Below are 23374 nucleotides of genomic sequence, written 5' to 3' on the forward strand. Positions count from 1 at the left end.
ATCGGCTACAGAGAGCGTGATCCCACAGTCGTCTGGAACAGCTGATGCTCTCATGCATGCCTCAGTGTTGCTTGCCTCGAAGCGAGCATAGAAGTGATTTAGCTTCTCTGGTAGACTTGTGTCATTGGGCAGCTCGCTCCTGTACTTCCTTTTATGGTCTGTAATAGTTTGCAAGCCCTGCCACATAAGACGAGTGTCGGAGCTGGTGTAGTATGATATCACTATACTAGCCCAGTTCCCTATCACTATACTAGCCCAGTAGAAAGTCTTTATCTCCCTCCCCACTCATGCTAGGCTCCAGGGAAGCAGGTTTATTATTAGGATGGATAGGTTTCACAGGCACTTCTGGGAATCCCATTGAGACATGGTTGGGTCTAAAGCACACACTGTAAAGCTTTTGTTAGAGGTGAGAGCCAGCCTCTCTCTCTCTCTTTGCTACTTTCTCTCTCTCTCTCCTTCTCCACGCACATCTCTCTCTCACGCTCTGCTCCCGTTTGACCTCTGACCCCTGTCTTTACAGCCCCCTGTTCACAGGCATGTCTACTGAACACACTCCTCATACCACAGAACACAGTGTGTGTGTGGGTCTGTGTGTGCGTGTGTTTAAATAACCTCTGATATTACAGTCCCGTGCATCTGGAATGAAGCCGGTCTGGTCTGGGCCGTCTGTCCAAGGCATTTCCAGGCCAGTGATGTGTGATCTGTTTAGGGCCCTTCCCTTCCCTCCCATCCCTCACCATCTAAAACAACTAGAGCTCGTCAGCCAATAAACCTCTAGAGGATCTAGTGGTCAGGTTAAAGGAATTTGGTCGGAACAGAACAGACGGAGAGGGGGAGAAAGCAGATGTCTGACGTTTCACTGAGAGAGATATTTGCACAGAGCCAAAGCTAGCTCCAGATACGGCTACAACATCAGTGGATACGTCCCAAATGGCACCCTATTCCCTGGTCAAAAGTTGTGCACTATATAGGGAATAGGGTGCCATTTGGGATGCACCCATTGTGATCCAGGAGCTGGCTTAGTCATTATAAGCCATAGATATAAACTATTGAACTTTAAACATTCAGGTGGTAAACAATCTGTCTACAAACTTTCTGATAACATTCAGTATCATGAGAAACCCATCTACCCATCTTAGACACGCATTACCAAACAGATAAGCGGCGTGGATGAATGAAAAATGAAAAGAACAAGAAAGAGGACAAAACCCAAATAGAGAGGGAAGGGGGCAGGGGGGATGGAGGAGTGTGCCTGGCGTCTGACCTGTCTAATACCCCATTATCTCACCCTGGCATCGGGCAGAGTCATGCCCGCTTGGGCCCTATTGCACCCAACACCCAGAAACATGAGCATAACATTGGGCTGGGAGGGAGGATAAACAGGAAACGTGCCGGAAGAGAAAACAAGTGATCTAAAAAATAAATAAAAAATGATAAAGAGGTGATAATGGAGACCGGTATCAGCGCAGGGCGGTCTTGTGACAACAAGCACATTTTGGAATGCACTTAAGATATGATATTCTGTTCTTGATCTGGAGGAATGTAGACTGTAGGTAAGTGCTGATACAAAGAGGAAGAGAGAGAGAGAGGGAGAGGGGGAGAAAGAAAGAGAGAGGAGAGAGGGAGAGAGCGAGAGGGAGAGAAAGGAAAAGAGAAAGAGAGAGAGGAGAGAGAGAGAGAGGGAGACAGTGGGTGTGTGACAGAGAGAGAGGGGGGGGGGGGGGGGGGTAAATTGGCTATCCCAATACTCAAAGGCTGGCAAGATGTCTTTCATATACATACTTCAGAGGAGGCTGGTGGGAGGACCTATAGGAGGATGGGCTCATTGTAATGACAGGAATGAATGGAACGGAGTCAAACATGTGGTTTCCATATGTTTGATGTGTTTGATACCATTCCATTTATTCCATTCCAGCAATTACAATGACCCCGTCCTCCTATGTTTCCCTCCACCAGTCTCCTCTAACTTAGTCTGGGAAGCCATCGAAGTGAAAGACAAAAATACAAGACCACTATGCCAGCCGGGGAACAACAGCATGGAGATGATTAATCTAAGGTAACACCTCAGAGTGTTTATTAATTTACTGCAGCACTGTTAAATGCTGCCTGCGCCCCACCCAGTACTGTGTGCTACCAGTCACCTCCAGTGGAGCCTACCCAGAGGTGTGTTCAACACCCATCTGTTCCAAGGCGTTACTTAGAGGAGGCAGATGTTACCAGGGACAGTGATAGACAACGAATATCATCCTTCCTTTCAATCCTTTTCTCAAAAGCGTGAGATTTCTTTATTTGATAGTTTTATGTTTTGGGCCCACCAGAGCTGCATGTCCCTGGCCCATAGATGTGGTTAGAGATGCCTGTACCTGGCCCATAGATGTGGTTTGAGATGCCTGTACCTGGCCCATAGATGTGGCTAGAGCTGCATGTCCCTGGCCCATAGATGTGGCTAGAGCTGCATGTCCCTGGCCCATAGATATGTCCCTGGCCCATAGATGTGGCTAGAGCTGCATGTCCCTGGCCCATAGATGTGGCTAGAGCTGCATGTCCCTGGCCCATAGATGTGGCTAGAGCTGCATGTCCCTGGCCCATAGATGTGGCTAGAGCTGCATGTCCCTGGCCCATAGATGTGGCTAGAGCTGCATGCCCCTGGCCCATAGATGTGGCTAGAGCTGCATGCCCCTGGCCCATAGATGTGGCTAGAGCTGCATGTCCCTGGCCCATAGATGTGGCTAGAGCTGCATGTCCCTGGCCCATAGATGTGGCTAGAGCTGCATGCCCCTGGCCCATAGATGTGGCTAGAGCTGCATGCCCCTGGCCCATAGATGTGGCTAGAGCTGCATGTCCCTGCTGGGCCTTGCTCTGGCGGCAAATCTCAAGTGTTCACAAACTCATCCCAGACCCTGTCCCTAAGCACTGTGTGTGTGCGCGTATGTGTGTCTGTGTGTCGTCACAGCCTGGGAGACCATCCGTGGCATATGTGGACCGGGAATAGGCCTTATTAGAATATTTGTTTTCGTATATGGAATGCTTTCAGGGAATTGTGAATGGTAGTCAGGCCCAAATGCAGAGGACCACATCATTCAAAGCAGGGATATTTTTGAGAGAGAGAGACAGACAGAGGAGAGAGAGACAGACAGAGGAGAGAGAGACAGACAGAGGAGAGAGAGACAGACAGAGGAGAGAGAGACAGACAGAGGAGAGAGAGACAGACAGAGGAGAGCGAGACAGACAGAGGAGAGCGAGACAGACAGAGGAGAGCGAGACAGACAGAGGAGAGCGAGACAGACAGAGGAGAGCGAGACAGACAGAGGAGAGCGAGACAGACAGAGGAGAGCGAGACAGACAGAGGAGAGCGAGACAGACAGAGGAGAGCGAGACAGACAGAGGAGAGAGAGACAGACAGAGGAGAGAGAGACAGACAGAGGAGAGAGAGACAGACAGAGGAGAGAGGGTCAGATGAGAGAGGGTCATAGGAGTGAGAGACATAGGAGAGAGAGAGAGATTTGTTCATTTCAAAAGTTATCTTCAATTCTTACAATAATCCCTTAGGTACAAAGTGGTGGTGGCTGTGGAGGAATGCCACACCATAAGTTGTTGTCATGTTGTGTTGTTACCATGCTGCGTTTTCATGTGTTGCTGCTATGTTGTTGTCTTAGGTGTCTCTTTATATAGTGTTGTGGTGTCTCTCTTGTCGTGATGTGTGTTTTGTCCTATATTTTTATTTTTAATCTCAGCCCACGTCCCCGCAAGGAGGCCTTATGCCTTTTGGTAGGCCGTCATTGTAAATAAGAATTTGTTCTTAACTGACTTGCCTAGTTAAATAAAGGTTAAATAAAATAAAATAAATGTATTTTGTCTCCAGTTAATGGCTTCCTCTGATTACATGGAAAATAGCATGCAACTAAAAGAATGCGTAACTAAAGCAGTGTGCAATTAAATGATATATGGTATGATTTACAGTCAACTAAATATATACTGTTCAAACGTAAATACCATGAGTACAGATGATGTGAAACTGTTTATAGGAGAAGAAGGAAACACTAAGGGAATCAAAAAGTGTGTTCCAAATGGCACCCTATGCCCTACCTCTAACTAGAGCCTTAATGGGGAATAGGGTGCCATTTGGGATACAGAAAATGTCATCTAACATTATTTTTATCCGAACCACTACATCCAACCACAAAGCGAAGGCCAGAGTGTTCAGCTTGCGTTCCTGTTAGAAAACTGTTTGTCTTTCAGACACAGCGTGCTGCTCTTTGTCTAATCTCTGAGAGTGTTACATCTTTGACGTGAGAAGAAAGGCAGAAGCCACAACTTTTGGACAAGGCTCTCATCCCACTCCAAGCAGATAGGGCTGGTACTGGCAGACCTATATATATGCCATAGATAGGATTTGTACTGGTAGGCATATATGGGCTCAAAGCTGGACATGACATTGAACAGTTATGATTACGAACAGATGGGATATGATAGTGGACCCGACAGTCTTGTCAGGGGTGTGAAGCACCAGTAGACAGACGGAATTTGGGTTTAAAATGATGGTATTTATTTACAGGTACATCATCAGACGTTGACCAAAATAACAAAGGGCCAGTTCACTGAAGCTGCTGGCTTCTAAGGCAGAGTGCCTTAAAACTAGGCAGAGTGAATTCAAACTAGGCAGAGTGCCTTCAAACTAGGCAGAGTGCCTTCAAACTAGGCAGAGTGCCTTCAAACTAGGCAGAGTGCCTTCAAACTAGGCAGAGTGCCTTCAAACTAGGCAGAGTGCCTTCAAACTAGGCAGAGTGCCTTCAAACTAGGTAGAGTGCCTTAAAACTAGGCAGAGTGAATAAACAAGGCAGAGTGCCTTCAAACTAGGCAGAGTGCCTTCAAACTAGGCAGAGTGAATTCAAACTAGGCAGAGTGAATTCAAACTAAGCAGAGTGCCTTCAAACTAGGCAGAGTGAACAGATTCAAAACCCAGCCCTAAAACTGTGATACCGGTAATCCAAAATGTCATCAATTAACATGAATATCTCAGTCAATAATCAATACTTTTCACTGGTTTAAATATCAATGGCTAATACATTTACATAAATATCGCAAACATTTAACTGATAAAGATTAGGAAAACACACCTCAACATAGTGCATAGTAATTTCTGAGCATGCTCAGTCCTCACAGCTACTGGCTAACTAGTTTCCACAACAATCCGCAGTGGTTAATATTGAAGGTCAGTGATAAAATGGAACTTGAATTCTAAATAGACAATATTTAACATTTCTACTAGTGTGTTATCATTTATATAACAAACCCAATGCATGTTCGAAAGCTTCTAGCAACAGGAATGGGCTTGTCGATGTGAACAACTGACACAAACATTAACAAACAGGGGCGTGACTTTGGTTTTAGAAGTTCAGGAGGACATAATATCTATATATTTTTTATCCAGCCAGCTAAACACTCCAAACAGCCCCACCTCTCAGAGACGTCTGCATGATCCGAAATCAGCCGGTTGCCTTGTTTTGTATCACATTCCCAGGATAAATGTGGAGGGGACAAAATGCCAAGGGGGGGGGGGGGGGGGGGCGGCATGCCCATCCCCGGTAAAAGTTATGCCCCTGTTAACAAACATTTTGCAAAGTGTGTTTGGCTCCAAAACTGAATGAACTGCACCATCTTATACTTCAGCTATACATGATAAGACTTTTATCTGAGTTTGGCTTGGGCATAGTTCTGCCTATACAGATTCTATCTAACTGTAGTTGTGATGAGTGGATGGATATGAATTCCTAAACTGGTCTGCTATGTTACTGTGTCTGGAGGTACCTTCCCTGATGCACATCCACATCCCGACGCATTCCCCTGATATAGATTAGACAAGTGAAGCCTATCAGTTCCACTCTGTTTCATCACCTCTCACTGATAGATTCCCACTGTCCTCTCATAGAAGGGTTCAGGGCCTGATGTATTAATTAAGCATATCAGAGTAGAATACTGATCTAGGATCAGTTTAGTCATTTAGATCAGAGTGAAAAATATTACATGGACAGAGGGGGGGCACCTGATCCTAGATGTGCACTTCTAGTTTGATATGCTGATGAATACAGATGTATAGTGTGAGAAACAGATACGGTACTGGACTACTGTAGTGTGCATACTGTGCTGTATGCACACTACAGTAGGGAAGTATGTGCCTTGCGTCGTGTGTTAAGTGTTCAGCGTTTGACCCACTGTAATTGAAGAATGTTTCATCGGTGTTGTGCCTTCGAAGGTTCCAAACCGACTTCGGGTGAATGCTGCTCGTCTGAAAGCTAGTGGATGTTTAGCGTAAAGTGTGTATAGGTTTTGTTTTAAGTTAGGGGTTGTAATGTGTGAAGTGTGATGATTTGTGTGAGTTGTTTTGACATGTGGTTCAGCCTGTAGTCGTCGAGTGCGTTATCTAAGTTCGGTTTTGTCTCTACAGGCTGCAGGGGGACAGTCTGTCAGATGCCAGTAGACCAGAAGAGGACCAGCACCATGGACCCTCCCAGCATGGATCACCTCAACATGGACCTCTCCATGGAACTTCTCATCCCCTAATCCCAGAGCATGCTGCTGTCAACATGCCTGATGGAAATGGGCCTCGTGGACCCCCCAATCACTTACAACCTGTGCCTGATATCTCCTGTAAGTTAATAGTACACAATGTATGCATCCCAAATCACGCACAGTGCACTATTAGGATGCCGCTAATAGGACCTACCCAGTATATCATCTTGTCAGCTCTCGATACGTCAAATATGGCATTACTCTTACTCTTTCTTTCTGTGTGTTTGTGGGTTGTCTGGAGTAGGTTGTTTTCCCGGGGTGGACACAGCGCCGGTACGAGACCAGGAATGCGAGAGTGTGTCTCAGGTCTCTTTCCCAGTAAGTGTCTTCCATCGTTCTGTCCCTCCCTCTCTTCTTCCCACCATCTGTCACCAAACAATCCAGCTCACCTTACCTCATCAATTATCACCCCCCCCAACCTGTTTTGTAAGACTGAGCGCTAGACCCGTCTCAATAACCCTGCTATTAGGCCAAGGCCAGGCTCTAACCATCCATCTTTACAGGCCACGACAGTTTACACAATGGACAATATAACTGTGATACAGCGGAACAAGTGACACATCTAATTAGACTTTCCCTTCATATCACTTTACAATAGTTTCCCTAAATGTCACTTTACGATAGTTTCCCTAAATGTCACTCTACGATAGTTTCCCTAAATGTCACTCTACGATAGTTTCCCTAAATGTCGTTAATGTCGATAGTTTCAGGGCTTTTTCTGCCATTTGTCTGTTAAAAGGATGAGTTTCGGTTTTAATCCGTTTCTATGTATCTGGAACTACCGACCAGAGATAGGGCTATTTAGAATCATGATACTCTTGCCCCACATAAAGGGCTAGTAAAGAGACATTCACTATTGTTCTGCGTACTGGTTTGCGTGACAACTGTGGAGATCATGGAGGTTTATAAGGTGCTCTACAGATGTAGCTACAGGCAAAAGGGTAGACGAAACGACACATTCAATTCATTATTGTTCATTGGCTGGCTTTCGTGATAACTCCACCTGCTAAGGGAGTTCATAGAGGGATTTGGAGTCTGCCCCAAAAAGCACTCTATGCCCTATATAACCCCCCCCCCCCCCCATGGGCCCTAGTCAAAAGTACTACACTATAAAGGGAATAGGGTGCTATTTGGGATGCAGACCTGGTGCTGCATTGATGTAGCCATCTGACAGCTAACTAACTAACACATGACAGATTGAGTGTGGCGGTGCCACAGACACTCACATGCTGTTAATAAAGCAGTCTGTGTATGCAGACGCCGATACCTTGATGCTTAATTATCCACACCAAGTGTTGGAAAAGCCTTTAACAGCTTTTTTTTGTAGAAATAAAAGGGATTTGGAGCTGCACCTCGTGTGTGTGTGTGTGTGTGTGTGTGTGTGTGTGTGCGCACCAGATGGGCGGAGGCTCCAGACTAACTGGCAGCAGGACTGGTGTGAGACAATATTCAATCAAAGCGGTAACCGGGTCGACATTGATGGAGTAAATGGCAAAATAGCATTCTCTCAATGCTGCTAGAAAGAATATCTGATATCTTCATTGTTCAATTCAATTAATAATAATAATAACTCAGGGGATGGGGGTGCTTATATTTGTCCGGATACACTTGTGGGTGTGTCTTGTACAAGTGTGTCATGGAAATGTGTTTCTGGTATATTCCAACTCCTCCTGAGAAACCCACAGGGAGTGGGGTCACTATTGTCCAGCAACCCTGGAGTAATTGGGGCGAAGTGCCTTGCTTAAGAGGACAGCAAAATATTTATTTAATTGTCGGCTCCGGGATTTAAACCAGTTTCCTTTCAGTTACTGGCCCAACACTCTAACCTCGAGGCTACCAGCCACCCCCAATTGTGTCGGATTGCATTACAGGGAACCAACTGCATCCTCGGCGATCCAGCTCCCTACACTCTGCAGTCCATGGGTCACAGCACTGACACACAAGTAACTCAAGATTTTGGCTGTCTTCACCACTGTACAGTACAGCACATGTACTCTCCATTGCTCTCCTCACACGGTCTCCATAGGTTCGAGCGGTTGGCAGTGTTAAGAGCAAGCTTTTAATATTCTAATGTTTCCCATATGGAAACACCAAGTGTGAATGTCTCTCTCCCGCCACCTACTGCTGTTTTTAAAGCCTACTATTCAACCCAAATGGCACCCTATTCCCTACATAGTGCACTACTTTTAACCAGAGCCCTATGGGCCCTGGTCGAAAGTAGTGCACTGCATAGGGAATAGTGTGCCATTTGGAACTGAACCCAAATGTGGTTGTTTTCCTCTTTAATGGCTTATTTTGGGCCCTTTTTGAAAGGCTAATGTAATTTGTCTTCCTAATAGTGTGTTTGTTTAACTGGGCCTGCAGGGCTCTGGTGCCCTGAGGAGCTAACAAGCTATGGGAAACAACATGTAATACTTTAATGAGTTCTGTTGATTCACTTCTTGGGACAAACAATGGTTAATGTCATACAATGGCCGAGCTCTCTGTCTGTCTATCTACTGTATCTATCTCCACTCACTGCCTTTCCTATGGTTCACTGGGTGCGTCCCAAATGGGACCCTACTCCCTATGTTGGACACTCCTCTTAACCATGGCCCATAGAGGTCTGGTGAAAAGTAGTGCACTAGTATGAAGGGAATTTGGTGCCATTTGGGAGGCAACCATGGGACACAGACAAGGGATGTCCTGTATAGAAGTTTGTTTTCAGTCAATAGGGCATTTTATAGTGGCTTCCTGTTTTTCCCTAGGTAAAGGATATCTGTATCCAGCATTGAGCCATAAAACGAAGCAGACTTGGATAGCTGAACACACACCACACATATGTGTATACAACTGAAATGTATCTTCCACATTTAACCCAACACCTCTGAATCAGAGAGGTGTGGGGGGGGTGTGCCTTATTCGACGTCCATGACATCGGCGCCCGGGGAGCAGTTGTTGTTGGGGGTTAACTGCCTTGCTCAAGGGCAGAACGGCAGAACGGCAGAAAGCAGAACGCTGTTAATGGTTAACATTAATGCTGCTGCAACAGCATTAGGTCTACCATCTAGCTGTGCCAGCTTCTCTAGGTGATAATTGACTCATAAAGGTTATGTTCCTAAAGCAACAGCCGGAGTAATTTCCCAAGAATTTCTGCTCAATTTCCTTCATAAGTGTCAAGCACTATGTTTAATCAAACCTAGCCCTTCGACTGGGTGTTACCGTCGTCAAGATTTTTCTAAATGTTTACATTTTACAAGCAACAAGAACAAGATAATTTGCATGATGCAATGCTATGTGTATGTTTCAGGGCAGGAATGTGATGGTTTATGTTTCCAGGGCCATTTGGATGTAGTTCAGCTGATATATTGCAGGGCCTCTATTCCTAAGTGTGTGTGTGTGTGCGCGCGTGTGTGTGTGTGTGACCTCTCTCGTCTCTTCCTGGGTCTTTAGTATTTGGCACTGGCCACCTCTCCACTTTATCAATGGAGCCAGCATGCTCCCACACCTCTATGGTAATATATTATACACCTGATTATCGGCAGACCCAATCTCAATGTTTTATACTCCAGGGAAGTGTCATAAATGGTACCATAATCCCTATATAGTGCACAACTTTTGGCCAGAGCCCATTGGGCCCTGGTCAAAAAGTAGTGCACTGCAAGGGGAATAGGTTGCCATTGGGGACGTAACCTAGGTAACCCAATAGCTGTTATATTCCCCTACAAAAGTCTCTAGTATTTCCAGACTTTCCATATTAGTGGTTTCCTTTCATGTGGTCTTGGTGCTCCACGTTCACAATGATTGTCTCAATGCAAAAAGTGAGTTTAGAAAACAGCTATCCTGAAGAACTGTAGGAGCTCCTGCATTGCCTTACTTGTGTCCAGTCTCCCTGGTTCCTCTAGGCTGGGACTGTTTCATTCCGGTCCTGGAGGGCCAAAACACTTCTGGTATTCATGCTCTGCTTATGCACAGGGACAGATTCAGACCGGGGACACCAGGTGAGTGCAATTACCTAGCAGACAGAAACAGAAACCAGAAGTTATTGCCTCCCTCAGGCCCCGAAATCGAACCGCCCAGGACCAATACCTTAAGCTAATCTGGTCTGTGACCACCACTGCCTTTCCCCCCATTGTACCCTCAAGACTAGGGCTCTATCTCAATTCAATTTCTTGCATCCTATTTCCTCAACGCCTTCTCAACTGTAATGGAGGAGGTCCTTCCCCTCCAATGTGTTTTGAGAAGAAGGCCAGTAACCGAATGTGAATTGTGAAAGAGCCCCGGTAGGGCCTACAGCCGACACTTCTGTGCCACCGCCATAGTTGCTGTTAGCATGATACCTGGCTCACCTGCCATTGGCCAAACAAACAAACAAACATGCGTGTCTAGGCCCAGTCATGGCCTGCTGTATCCACCTCATCCTCTTTCCCTTTTCCATCCCTCTCTTTCTCTCTCTCTTACCAACACACACCAGTCCCACCAGACCAGGCACACACACACACACACACACACACACACACCCTTACATGCAAAGCCACCATCAGCCAGGAGTCATAACTAATGCCTTATTTAAATTTAGCCCAAACCCCAGGCTGCTTGGGGTTTTCATTTGTTAGAACAAACAATAGCAAATTACTCACCTCCAATGGACCCGAGAAACAAAGAGCCTGGAGAGCTGGGAGCGAGGAGAGATCGTACTGCTGTGGTTTCTACTAAATATAGTCTACTAATTCAACTTTAAGAGAAACAGTCTGTTTGTCGGCAATTGATTGCTTGTGACTGCATGCAGAGCAGAGCTAGAACCCGCACCGCTCGCTTGCTCTCCCGCACCGCACTCCGTATTAGAAAAGAAAGGCTGACTCTTTGAACTTTAGTGAGCGTGAGTTTTTTCCTTCCTTCGAGTTCTCCGTTTTCACTCTTCATGGGCCAACGTTCAATCAAACTTGCCATGCAGTAATCCCACACAGCAAGGTTAATCCCACACAGCAAGGAGATTTATCAGAAGTAACACTGTTGAAGCTAATATTTATCACTATGGCACATTGAGTGTTTTCTGCGTAGGTTAAGAGCAAGCAGCCATATAAATGCTATTGTAATGTAGTTGGTTGCAAAACACATACTGTCAATATTAATAACATTAATTCTGAAGTATATGTATTTAATAAAACTTTAGCTAACATCCACCAGAGTATACCAAACATTGGGAACACCTTCCTAATATTGCATTGCACCCCTATTTTGCCCTCAGAACAGCATCCATTCATCGGGGCATGGACTCTACAAGGTGTCAAAAACGTTCCACAGGGATGCTGACCCATGTTGACTCCAATGCTTCCCACAGTTGTGTCAAGTTGGCTGGTGGACCAATTTTGATACACACAGGAAACTGTTGAGCGTGAAAAACCCAGCAGCGTTGCAGTTCTTGACACAAAACAGTGTGCCTGGCATCTACTACCATACCCCGTTCAAAGGCACTGAAATCGTTTGTTTTGCATATTCACCCTCTGAATGGCACACGTACACAATCCATGGCACACGAACACTGAGCAGGTGTTCTTAATGTTTTGTATACTCAGTGTACATCAATACAAAAAAAGATCATGTGAATACAAAACAGATACACAGAATTCATTTGTAATAAAAAATGATTTTATCCAGTGCATCCGTGGACACCCACTCCATCATCCTTCAGCTAACCTAACACAACCCTAAGTCAAAACACACACACACACACACACACTCCATCGTCCTTCAACTAACCTAACACAACCCTAAGCCGACAGACACACACAAACACACACTCCATCATTCTCCCGCTAACCCAACCCTAACCCCACAGCTACAGGAGGATATTAATAATATGTGGTCTAACGCTTCAGATAATACATTCCTGTTGTCTTGGCAATGGCTATGGACTCACCTAGGCTGCATCCCAAATTACACCCAATTTATTCCCTATATAGTGCACTACGCTTCACCTGAGCCCAATGGTAATATGTAGGGGATAGGGTGCCAATTGTGATGCGGACTAACGTAGAATGTGGTCGGTTCAGCTCCCAGGCACACAGACCCAATGACACGACTGATTCAGAGCAGCCAACAGAAAACAGGATATTGACAATAACACAATTACACTCCTGATTCAAGCCTCTCCTCTCTCCTTTCTTCTCTTTTCTTCTCCTCTCCTCTTCTCCCCTCTCTTCCCTTTCCTCTCCTTTCCTCTACTCCCCTCTCTTCCCTTTCCTCTCCTTTCCTCTACTCCCCTCTCTCTTCCCATCTCTCTCCTTTCCTCTTCGCCCCTCTCCTCTTCTCCCCTCTCTCTTCCCATCTCTCTCCTTTCCTCTTCTCCCCTCTCCTCTTCTCCCTTCTATCTTATCTTCCCTTCCCTCTCCTTTCCTCTACTCCCCTCTCCTCTTCTCCCCTCTCTCTTCCCATCTTTCTCCTTTTCTCTACTCCCCTCTCCTCTTCTCCCCCCTCTCTTCCCTTCCCTCTCATTTCCTCTACTCCCCTCTCCTCTTCTCCCCTCTCTCTCCTTTCCTCTACTCCCCTCTCCCTTCCCTTCCCTCTCCTTTCCTCTACTCCCCTCTCCTCTTCTCCCCTCTCTCTTCCCTTCCCTCTCCTTTCCTCTACTCCCCTCTCCTCTTCTCCCCTCTCTCTTCCCATCTTTCTCCTTTCCTCTACTCCCCTCTCCTCTTCTCCCCTCTCTCTTCCCTTTCCTCTCCTTTCCCTTTCCTCTCCTTTCCTCTACTCCCCTTCCTCTTCTCCCCTCTCCTCTTCTCCCCTCTCTCTTCCCATCTCTCTCCTTTCCTCTACTCCCCTCTCCTCTTCTCCCCTCTCTCTTCCCTTCTCTCTCCTTTCCTCTCCTTTCCTCTACTCCCCTCTCCTCTTCTCCCCTCTCTCTTCCCTTCCCTCTCCTTTCCTCTACTCCGCTCCTCTACTCCGCTCTCCTCTTCTCCCCTCTCTTCTCATCTTTCTCCTTTCCTCTACTCCGCTCTCCTCTTCTCCCCTCTCTCTTCCCATCTTTCTCCTTTCCTCTACTCCCCTCTCCTCTTCTCCCCTCTCTCTTCCCTTCCCTCTCCTTTCCTCTACTCCGCTCTCCTCTTCTCCCCTCTCTTCCCATCTTTCTCCTTTCCTCTACTCCGCTCTCCTCTTCTACCCTCTCTCTTCCCATCTTTCTCCTTTCCTCTACTCCCCTCTCCTCTTCTCCCCTCTCTCTTCCCATCTTTCTCCTTTCCTCTACTCCGCTCTCCTCTTCTCCCCTCTCTCTTCCCATCTTTCTCCTTTCCTCTACTCCCCTCTCCTCTTCTCCCCTCTCTTCCCATCTTTCTCCTTTCCTCTACTCCCCTCTCCTCTTCTTCCCTCTCTCTTCCCATCTCTCTCCTTTCCTCTACTCCCCTCTCCTCTTCTCCCCTCTCTCTTCCCATCTTTCTCCTTTCCTCTACTCCGCTCTCCTCTTCTCCCCTCTCTCTTCCCATCTTTCTCCTTTCCTCTACTCCCCTCTCCTCTTCTCCCCTCTCTTTTCCCATCTCTCTCCTTTCCTCTACTCCCCTCTCTCTTCCCTTCCCTCTCCTTTCCTCTACTCCCCTCTCCTCTTCTTCCCTCTCTCTTCCCTTTCCTCTCCTTTCCTCTACTCCCCTCTCCTCTTCTCCCCTCTCTCTTCCCATCTCTCTCCTTTCCTCTACTCCCCTCTCCTCTTCTCCCCTCTCTCTTCCCTTTCCTCTCCTTTCCTCTACTCCCCTCTCCTCTTCTCCCCTCTCTCTTCCCATCTCTCTCCTTCCCTCTACTCCGCTCTCCTCTTCTCCCATTTCTCTCCTTTCCTCTACTCCGCTCTCCTCTTCTCCCCTCTCTCTTCCCCTCCCTCTCCTTTCCTCTACTCCCCTCTCCTCTTCTCCCATCTTTCTCCTTTCCTCTACTCCGCTCTCTTCTCCCCTCTCTATTCCCCTCCCTCTCCTTTCCTCTACTCCCCTCTCCTCTTCTCCCATCTTTCTCCTTTCCTCTACTCCGCTCTCCTCTTCTCCCCTCTCTCTTCCCTTTCCTCTCCTTTCTTCTACTCCGCTCTCCTCTTCTCCCCTCTCTCTTCCCTTTCCTCTCCTTTCCTCTACTCCGCTCTCCTCTTCTCCCCTCTCTCTTCCCTTTCCTCTCCTTTCCTCTACTCCGCTCTCCTCTTCTCCCCTCTCTCTTCCCTTTCCTCTCCTTTCTTGAGAGACTACAAAGGCAGGTCTACTATGACATACTGTCTACACGCTGGGATCCACAAGGCCAGCCAAACCATGGTCTTCTGGAGTGCTGGATTGTTATAGTTCAACAATAGCTCATCATTAACTGGCCAAAAGTGCGTCCCAAATGGCACCCTATTCCCTATATAGTGTACTATTTTTGACCAGGGTCCATATGGCAAAAGTAGTGTACTGTACAGAGGATAGTGTGCCATTTTGGACACTTCCAAGGGCAGCCAAACAATGGAGATGTTCTAGGGTGCTGCTGCGTGCCTGCAACTATAGTCCATCATTAACTGACGGGTAAGGGACGAGGACAAAGCAATGGGGGTGTATGAAAGAGACACGGAGGGAGGAGAGTTCAACACCTTAAATGAACTGTCCAGTGTTTCCAGATTTCTATGAAATGTGACCTATAATTACTTACAATATGAGTGAAATAGTTTTCCTTTCAAAAAATGGTAGGGGAGAGTGGAGCAAGTTGAGCAAAAGTGGTAAGTTGAGCCACCCCTGTTTCTAGGAAACCATACACAAAATGAATAAGTTGACCAAATATTTAGGAAGAGGTCATCATTTCATGGAGTCTGTGAAGGAAGAAACCACATGGAAAAAGTGGTAAGACAGTTAGGTCCAAAAAAACAGATTTTCACCAAATGAATCTATCGTGTTCAAGGTTTAATGATGCTTGTATCTAAAACCAAAGTAGATAATTTTAAGTTGTGGTCTCTATAAGCTTCAATAGGAGGTCCTAAACCTAGCATGAAAGTGCATCCTTGTAGCTGTGTGGGCTAATATAGTCAAAATGTTTGCCTTGGGGTAAGTTGAGCAAATGTAAGTGTTTTCTTCCAAGGCATAATGCAAGGCATTCTTGCTGTGATATGAGGTAACAGCAGGGCCTATGTTAAGTGTTTGTTAAGTGTTAAGCCTGTGTTAAAATGATTAAAAGACCAAACAGTGATCGTGATTGTGTTGAATTGTGAGTGGGAAATCAAGATAGACATGGTTTTAAAAAGGTAGTGGTAATATTTCCCTCAGTACAGAAATGTGTAGGCGGCTTAACTTACCCTGTCCCGCGGCTCAACTTAACTTACCCTGTCCCGCGGCTCAACTTAACTTACCCTGTCCCGCGGCTCAACTTAACTTACCCTGTCCCGCGGTTCAACTTAACTTACCCTATCCCGCGGCTCAACTTAACTTACCCTGTCCCGCGGCTCAACTTAACTTACCCTATCCCGCAGCTCAACTTAACTTACCCTGTCCCGCAGCTCAACTTAACTTACCCTGTCCCTCAGCCCAACTTAACTTACCCTGTCCCGTGGCTCAACTTAACTTACCCTATCTAGCGGCTCAACTTAACTTACCCTATCCCGTGGCTCAACTTAACTTACCATGTCCCGAGGCTCAACTTAACTTACCCTATCCCGCGGCTCAACTTAACTTACCCTGTCCCGCGGCTCAACTTAACTTACCCTATCCCGCAGCTCAACTTAACTTACCCTATCCCGCAGCTCAACTTAACTTACCCTATCCCGCAGCTCAACTTAACTTACCCTGTCCCGCAGGGTACAAACCTTAAATGTTTGTAGGTCATTCACTAGGTCCCCCCGTGTGGTTCTGGGATTTTTGCTCACCGTTCTTGTGATCATTTTGACCCCACGGGTGAGTTCTTGCATGGAGCCCCAGATCGAGGGAGATTATCAGTGGTCTTGTATGTCTTCCATTTCCTAATAATTGCTCCCACAGTTGATTTCTTCAAACCAAGCTGCTTACCTATTGCAGATTCAGTCTTCCCAGCCTGGTGCAGGTCTACAATTTTGTTTCTGGTGTCCTTTGACAGCTCTTTGGTCTTGGCCATAGTGGAGTTTGGAGTGTGACTGTTTGAGGTTGTGGACAGGTGTCTTTTATACTGATAACAGGTGTATTTTATACTGATAACAAGTTCAAACAGGTGCCATTAATACAGGTAACGAGTGGAGGACAGAGGAGCCTCTTAAATAAGAAGTTACAGGTCTGTGAGAGCCAGAAATCTTGCTTGTTTGTAGGTGACCAAATACTTATTTTCCACCATAATTTGCAAATAAATTCATAAAAAATCCTACAATGTGATTTTCTGGATTTTTTTTCTCTCATTTTGTCTGTCATAGTTGAAGTGTACCTATTATGAAAATTACAGGCCTCTCTCATCTTTTTAAGTGGGAGAACTTGCACAATTGGTGGCTGACTAAATACTTTTTTGCCCCACTGTAGGTGCCCTTTGCGAGGCATTGGAAAAGCTCCCTGGTCTTTGTTGTTGAATCTGAGTTTGAAATTCACTGCTCGACTGGAGAACCTTCCAGATCATTGTATGTGTGGGGTACAGAGATGAGGTAGTCATTCAAATATTATGTTAAAACACTATTAATGCACACAGAGTGAGTCCATGTAACTTATTATGTGACTTGTTAAGCACATTTTTACTCCTGAACTTATTTTGTACGTCCTCTACACCTGCATTGCTTGCCGTTTGGGGTTTTAGGCTGGGTTTCTGTACAGCACTTTGATATATCATGTAAGAAGGGCTATATAAATACATTTGATTTGATTTAGGCTTGCCATAACAAAATGGCTGAATACTCAAGACACTTCAGCTTTTAATTTTGTATTCATTTGTAACAATTTAGAAAACATTATCCCACTTTGACATTATCGGGTATTGTGTGTAGGCCAGTAACAAAAAAATCTCAAATTAATCAATTTTAAATTCAGGCTGTAACACAACAAAATGTGGAAAAATTCATGGGGTGTGAATACTTTCTGAAGGCACTGTATATTTCTCACTGTAATCTACATTATTAGCCTGGTCCCAGGTCTGTGTGTGTTGCAGCTAACTCCTATATGGTTCCTTGTCATGCCAAACATGCTGAAAACAATAGTTTGGCTAAATGTACTGTATGTTACTGTTGATCGTTATGTAGTGAAGTGAGTTGGACTTAAGGTCAGTGGCACCCACTGCCCAAGGGGAATTTCCTCATTGTCTAATGGTTAATATGTTTGTTTTCCACGCTGGGAGACCGAGTTTCGGATTCCACCACTTACAATTATTTGACAGCTTACAGAGACAGTAATACGCTCTTCAAAAACTGTATTGTAGATGAAACTTTAGTTACCCCAAAAAAGCCTTCTGACAAATATCGTACCAGGTAAACAACGTTATTATAAATACCCTTTTAAAAGATAACATTTTTACACCAAACAATGAGGAAACAAACCAGATGTGTAGTCGAGCTGTCTCTCACATGCAGGGTTAGGCCCATAAATCAACCAGTTGTTTTCAGCGAGCTGTCAGAAAACACAAGGGACACATGCAGACAAAGGAAGAAATAAGACTAAATCATATTGGATTACTTTCTCTTCCTCTTTCCCTCTCCCCCCTTTTGCTCCCCCTCCATCACTCCCTCATACTCTCATCCCCTCCCTCCCTCCCTCCCTCCCTCCCTCCCTCCCTCCCTCCCTCCCTCCCTCCCTCCCTCCCTCCCTCCCGCCTGTCCTTTCCCCCACTCCATCTCTCTCTTCCTCCCTCTCTCGTTCATCTCTCCCTCCCTCCCTCATTCATCTCTCCCTCCCTCCCGCCTGTCCTTTCCCCCACTCCATCTCTCCCTCCCTCCCTCATTCATCTCTCCCTCCCTCCCTCCCGCCTGTCCCTTTCCCCCACTCCATCTCTTCCTCCCTCCCTCATTCATCCCTCCCTCCCTCCCTCCCTCCCTCCCTCCCTCCCTCCCTCCCTCCCTCCCTCCCTCCCTCCCTCCCTCATTCATCTCTCCCTCCCTCCCGCCTGTCCCTTCCCCCACTCCATCTCTTCCTCCCTCTCTCGTTCATCTCTTCCTCCCTCCTGTCCTTTCCCTCACTCCATCCCTCCCTATCACGTTCATCTCTCCCTCCATCCTCATGTTCTGAAAACAACAGGCATGCCTTCTATTAAGTGGTTTGAAGAGGTCAACCTGTGGTCTTAAAGGGGATGAGGTAGCGGTGGTGGTCTTGCTAGTGGTGTGTGTGTTCCTAGCTGCTTCCTGTTCCACTTGGGTTGCCCACTAGCAGTTCCTCACTAGACCAGGCTACAACGGGCAACATGTGGCCCAAGAGTCATGTGGGCAGACCAGAAGTCCAAACATTGCACCATTTTTTACCAGGGTCCATGGGGTATCAAGTATCAAAGGTGATGAACGTAGCTTAGAAGCAATATTTCCCAAAATAGACAATCTTTCTTACCAGTTATGAATAGATCAGAACTTTATCATTCATGGTAGACCAGAGTAAGAAACCCAGACAGGAGTCTTTTTCTGGCCTTTTCCTGCCCTCAAAAGGGCAGAGTTTAAACGACAGCATACTGTCTGTCTGTCTGTCTCTCTAGCTCTTCTTCTTCACCACCACCAAGGTGATTGAGGCTGACTGCATGCACACAGCCCTGACAGTCCTGCTGTGCACCGGGGCCGACTGGGACCCAAAAACTCCCTGTTAGTGGTGCTGGTGGATATTACTGCTGAGCACGCACGCACGCACGCACACACACACACACACACACACACACACACACACACACACAGTGAAAGATTTCAATCTGGACTCCCATCCTCTCTCTCTCAACATGGATCTAATTTAGGTAGGAATCAGATCCATGTTTGTTAGTTGGACAGAAGCATCACCACCAAAGGATTTTCTTCCATTTTCTTTGTTCACCTTGGGCTCGGCTTTGGGTTTCTGCAGTGTTGGCTGGGAGTGGAATTATACAACGTTGGTTTTCTAGTCGTTGACATGAATGACCTCATCATAACTCATTACCAAATTATAAAAGTACTTTATCTCAGAGATGAACACAACAAACCTTGTTCTTTTGATTTGTTGTTCATCTGGATGAAATAAAATGATTTGCATCGATGCGTCCAACAAACAAATGAAACAAAAACAGTTTGACTCATTTGGGTCATCATCTAAACATACATCATTATCAATACAATGCAATGCAATGACTGTTTCAGACAGGAGTGACTCAGTTTCTCTCTCGGGACTGGAGCCCTACTCCCTCTATAGTGAACTACTTATGACCAGAGTCCTACTCCCTCTATAGTGAACTACTTATGACCAGAGCCCTACTCCCTCTATAGTGAACTACTTATGACCAGAGTCCTACTCCCTCTATAGTGAACTACTTATGTCCAGAGCCCTACTCCCTCTATAGTGAACTACTTATGACCAGAGCCCTACTCCCTCTATAGTGAACTACTTATGACCAGAGCCCTACTCCCTCTATAGTGAACTACTTATGTCCAGAGCCCTACTCCCTCTATAGTGAACTACTTATGTCCAGAGCCCTACTCCCTCCATAGTGAACTACTTATGACCAGAGCCCTACTCCCTCTATAATGAACTACTTATGTCCAGAGCCCTACTCCCTCTATAGTGAACTACTTATGTCCAGAGCCCTACTCCCTCTATAGTGAACTAATTATGTCCAGAGCCCTACTCCCTCCATAGTGAACTACTTATGACCAGAGCCCTACTCCCTCTATAATGAACTACTTATGTCCAGAGCCCTACTCCCTCTATAGTGAACTACTTATGTCCAGAGCCCTACTCCCTCCATAGTGAACTACTTATGACCAGAGCCCTACTCCCTCTATAGTGAACTACTTATGTCCAGAGCCCTACTCCCTCTATAGTGAACTACTTATGACCAGAGCCCTACTCCCTCTATAGTGAACTACTTATGTCCAGAGCCCTACTCCCTCCATAGTGAACTACTTATGACCAGAGCCCTACTCCCTCTATAATGAACTACTTATGTCCAGAGCCCTACTCCCTCTATAGTGAACTACTTATGTCCAGAGCCCTACTCCCTCTATAGTGAACTAATTATGTCCAGAGCCCTACTCCCTCTATAGTGAACTACTTATGTCCAGAGCCCTACTCCCTCTATAGTCAACTACTTATGACCAGAGTCCTACTCCCTCTATAGTGAACTACTTATGACCAGAGTCCTACTCCCTCTATAGTCAACTACTTATGACCAGAGCCCTACTCCCTCTATAGTGAACTACTTATGTCCAGAGCCCTACTCCCTCTATAGTCACCTACTTATGACCAGAGCCCTACTCCCTCTATAGTCAACTACTTATGACCAGAGCCCTACTCCCTCTATAGTCACCTACTTATGTCCAGAGCCCTACTCCCTCTATAGTCAACTATTATGTCCAGAGCCCTACTCCCTCTATAGTCAACTACTTATGACCAGAGCCCTACTCCCTCTATAGTCAACTACTTATGACCAGAGTCCTACTCCCTCTATAGTGAACTACTTATGACCAGAGTCCTACTCCCTCTATAGTGAACTACTTATGTCCAGAGCCCTACTCCCTCTATAGTGAACTACTTATGACCAGAGTCCTACTCCCTCTATAGTGAACTACTTATGACCAGAGCCCTACTCCCTCTATAATGAACTACTTATGTCCAGAGCCCTACTCCCTCTATAGTGACCTACTTATGACCAGAGCCCTACTCCCTCTATAGTCAACTACTTATGACCAGAGCCCTACTCCCTCTATAGTCACCTACTTATGTCCAGAGCCCTACTCCCTCTATAGTCAACTACTTATGACCAGAGCCCTACTCCCTCTATAGTCACCTACTTATGACCAGAGCCCTACTCCCTCTATAGTCACCTACTTATGACCAGAGTCCTACTCCCTCTATAGTCACCTACTTATGACCAGAGCCCTACTCCCTCTATAGTCACCTACTTATGACCAGAGCCCTACTCCCTCTATAGTCAACTATTATGTCCAGAGCCCTACTCCCTCTATAGTCAACTACTTATGACCAGAGCCCTACTCCCTCTATAGTCAACTACTTATGACCAGAGCCCTACTCCCTCTATAGTCACCTACTTATGACCAGAGTCCTACTCCCTCTATAGTCACCTACTTATGACCAGAGTCCTACTCCGTCTATAGTCAACTACTTATGTCCAGAGCCCTACTCCCTCTATAGTCAACTACTTATGACCAGAGCCCTACTCCCTCTATAGTGAACTACTTATGTCCAGAGCCCTACTCCCTCCATAGTGAACTACTTATGACCAGAGCCCTACTCCCTCTATCGTGCACTACTTATGACCAGAGCCCTACTCCCTCTATAGTCAACTACTTATGACCAGAGCCCTACTCCCTCTATAGTCAACTACTTATGTCCAGAGCCCTACTCCCTCCATAGTGAACTACTTATGACCAGAGCCCTACTCCCTCTATCGTGCACTACTTATGACCAGAGCCCTACTCCCTCTATAGTCAACTACTTATGACCAGAGCCCTACTCCCTCTATAGTGAACTACTTATGTCCAGAGCCCTACTCCCTCCATAGTGAACTACTTATGACCAGAGCCCTACTCCCTCTATCGTGCACTACTTATGACCAGAGTCCTACTCCGTCTATAGTCACCTACTTATGTCCAGAGTCCTACTCCCTCTATAGTCAACTACTTATGACCAGAGTCCTACTCCCTCTATAGTGAACTACTTATGACCAGAGTCCTACTCCCTCTATAGTCAACTACTTATGACCAGAGCCCTACTCCCTCTATAGTGAACTACTTATGTCCAGAGCCCTACTCCCTCTATAGTCACCTACTTATGACCAGAGCCCTACTCCCTCTATAGTCAACTACTTATGACCAGAGCCCTACTCCCTCTATAGTCACCTACTTATGTCCAGAGCCCTACTCCCTCTATAGTCAACTATTATGTCCAGAGCCCTACTCCCTCTATAGTCAACTACTTATGACCAGAGCCCTACTCCCTCTATAGTCAACTACTTATGACCAGAGTCCTACTCCCTCTATAGTGAACTACTTATGACCAGAGTCCTACTCCCTCTATAGTGAACTACTTATGTCCAGAGCCCTACTCCCTCTATAGTGAACTACTTATGACCAGAGTCCTACTCCCTCTATAGTGAACTACTTATGACCAGAGCCCTACTCCCTCTATAATGAACTACTTATGTCCAGAGCCCTACTCCCTCTATAGTGACCTACTTATGACCAGAGCCCTACTCCCTCTATAGTCAACTACTTATGACCAGAGCCCTACTCCCTCTATAGTCACCTACTTATGTCCAGAGCCCTACTCCCTCTATAGTCAACTACTTATGACCAGAGCCCTACTCCCTCTATAGTCACCTACTTATGACCAGAGCCCTACTCCCTCTATAGTCACCTACTTATGACCAGAGTCCTACTCCCTCTATAGTCACCTACTTATGACCAGAGCCCTACTCCCTCTATAGTCACCTACTTATGACCAGAGCCCTACTCCCTCTATAGTCAACTATTATGTCCAGAGCCCTACTCCCTCTATAGTCAACTACTTATGACCAGAGCCCTACTCCCTCTATAGTCAACTACTTATGACCAGAGCCCTACTCCCTCTATAGTCACCTACTTATGACCAGAGTCCTACTCCCTCTATAGTCACCTACTTATGACCAGAGTCCTACTCCGTCTATAGTCAACTACTTATGTCCAGAGCCCTACTCCCTCTATAGTCAACTACTTATGACCAGAGCCCTACTCCCTCTA

General features: G+C 46.1%; 1 protein-coding gene across 1 annotated transcript in view; it reads left to right on the forward strand.

Annotated features, from left to right (window-relative positions):
- c15h8orf34 (chromosome 15 C8orf34 homolog) overlaps positions 1 to 23374 on the forward strand; it is a 154561-nt gene that overhangs the window by 100362 nt on the left and 30825 nt on the right. The window contains exons 9-11 of the mRNA XM_071105144.1: positions 6446 to 6513; positions 6628 to 6648; positions 6815 to 6888. Of these exons, the coding sequence (XP_070961245.1) occupies positions 6446 to 6513; positions 6628 to 6648; positions 6815 to 6888 (163 nt within the window). The remainder of the gene's footprint in view (positions 1 to 6445; positions 6514 to 6627; positions 6649 to 6814; positions 6889 to 23374) is intronic.

The sequence above is a fragment of the Oncorhynchus clarkii genome, chromosome 15 (genome assembly GCF_045791955.1).
Source record: "Oncorhynchus clarkii lewisi isolate Uvic-CL-2024 chromosome 15, UVic_Ocla_1.0, whole genome shotgun sequence".
Classification (NCBI taxonomy): Eukaryota; Metazoa; Chordata; class Actinopteri; order Salmoniformes; family Salmonidae; genus Oncorhynchus; species Oncorhynchus clarkii.